This window comes from Otolemur garnettii, unplaced genomic scaffold (assembly GCF_000181295.1).
Source record: "Otolemur garnettii isolate 467f Iridium unplaced genomic scaffold, OtoGar3 scaffold00164, whole genome shotgun sequence".
Lineage (NCBI taxonomy): Eukaryota > Metazoa > Chordata > Mammalia > Primates > Galagidae > Otolemur > Otolemur garnettii.
This window is the reverse complement of record NW_003852559.1, coordinates 169388-171570: the sequence shown is the minus strand read 5'-3', so window position 1 is coordinate 171570 and position 2183 is coordinate 169388. Positions and strand designations below refer to the sequence as shown.

The 2183-nt window shown below is 34.9% G+C and overlaps 1 protein-coding gene across 1 annotated transcript in view; it reads right to left on the bottom strand.

The window, feature by feature from the left end:
* Nucleotides 1-2183, bottom strand: part of QRFPR (pyroglutamylated RFamide peptide receptor) — a 48646-nt gene that overhangs the window by 596 nt on the left and 45867 nt on the right. Inside the window, exons 5-6 of the mRNA XM_003800069.2 lie at nucleotides 1056-1153; nucleotides 3-322 (exon numbers count right to left, since the gene is read on the bottom strand). Coding sequence (XP_003800117.2) covers nucleotides 3-322; nucleotides 1056-1153 — 418 coding nt within the window. The remainder of the gene's footprint in view (nucleotides 1-2; nucleotides 323-1055; nucleotides 1154-2183) is intronic.

Here is a 2183-nt window from a genome sequence, read left to right as displayed (position 1 = left end):
GCCTCCGGCTGTTCACATAATTTGACCTCGATGTTGCCATCACTGAATGCTTCGCCTTTGGTCTCCTCCACTGAGTTTTCTTTCCGGGACAAGTTTGCTTTCTTCTGCATCATTGTCATTCCAGAATTTCCATGTCTTTCTGCTGGAGACAAGGTTTCTTTTACTACACAATAGCAAACTGCAGACAAAACATTTTTTTTGAAGTTTTCATTCATAAATGCGTAGACAATGGGATTGCAGATGGAGTTGGAAAAGCCGATGATTTGCACGATAGCAAAAACCATCTTGATTGTGACATCATCATATTTCTTCTCAAAATCACCTGCAATAAAGTAATACACAGAAAGCATATTTATTTTAATGAGAGTAAAATAAAACTTCTGTTTCTCATCCATCTTTATCAAAGAGTTACACGTGTACATGTCAAAGATGTGAAAAGTTCTGAAGACCATTGTGGGAGAGGCATCTGATGTCTGAATAAAAAGAACGTTTGTGATGATTTTCCATTTTTGAAGCATCTGGGCTTACAAACATAGCCGGGTGCCTAGCACATATGTGTATTGGGGGCTTGATGATTCCAAGTTTTCCATAAACTGGAAGTAACAGTTACCCTTCAAATGTTCACTTGGGTTATAGAAACAAAATCAAACTGGGAATTATGTTAACTCTTTGGTTTTCAGGGAGAATACACCAAAAGTCTGGCTGAAACCCTAGCTATTATTAAATTCCTATCGTTTGAGTCAAGATTCTAAATAGGGAGCACCCATAGGATGTCACACCTGGGTCCCAGTGTTCCAATAGTTTAGAGACAACAGAAGGAATAATGCAGGAGAAGATCTCAAAGCCTCTTCTTATCTTCCATAATTATTAAAGATTTACTCATAGTCATCCATAATTACCTACCATGTAATGACCTGGTGATCTTGAAAACATGAAAGGTACGAAATGTTTAATATTTGATTACCATGTGAATAGCAAAAATTTCAATGATTCATTGTCCATTCTAGCAAGAAATGAACCAGAACATCTACCAAATGAGAATGACAAGCACTCACTGTATTCAATCATCATATGGACGACATGGAAAGGTGCCCAGCACACAGCAAATAGAGCCACCACTGTCACCATCATAATGACAGCTCGCTTCTTCTTCCTAAACCCACAAAGGAATACCATATTGATTAATTTCTCCTTGGCAAATGTGTCAAACTTATACAAAGCTATTAAATAAAGTTTGAGCTTCATCTGTTCAACCAAAATTTTTCAAATAACTTCCTGAGAGGTTAACTGTGGGTTGATTATCATCTTTTCACATTGATATTACCCTTATCCTTGTATTTCTCATATCATTACTATCCTTATATCGTCTGGCACTTACAGATTATGTAATTAATCTTTTCAATGAGCCATTTGACAATTTCAGAAACTGAGGCACAAAAAAGGTTAAGTAGAGGTTAAGTAACTTGCAGATAGCTAGTATGAGATGTATTTTGGATGAGAATTTAGGCAGTCTAACATTGGTGACTAAGCTCTTACTAACTTTTTATTAAAGAGCATTCTTAGCTATGGTAATAAAATATCAATATTTATGAAATATGGGAAGCTCTAAAGATAGAATTAAAATTCAAGACTTTGTCATATATCTAAATAATATAATTACCCAGAAATCCAGAAATTCAAACTAAGTTTTTTCATTATTCTTGTACAGGAGATTTATACCTTTAAGAGATCTACACTTTTTTATGCTACTTTAATTTTAGAAAAACCCATATTCATCTCTTATTTCAAAATGGTAGCCCTTTCTTCTGAAGAAGAGGGAGAACTAACTCAGCAATGGGTCCCAAGGTACTGAACGGGCCAGGGGGCCCTGTACATTGACAGGGTAGATTTCTTTCTACAAATTGGGCGCTAGAGGTCACTGCACACTTGAAGAAATGAAAAAATCCCATCAAAACACTAGACTTCACCATCCAGGGTTTTTGTTTCTTTGTTTGTTTGTTTGTTTTGTTTTGAATAATGATTCAGCGTAGATTATAAATTATATGAACTACAAGTGCCATAGCAGTAAATTGTATTTTAAAATTTCTATGAATGGATAAAATCAGAAAACAAAGCCCTTAGGTAAAATTACAATATTTCAATAATAATAATTTAAAATAAAACAGCATGCTCCACTTTCCAAG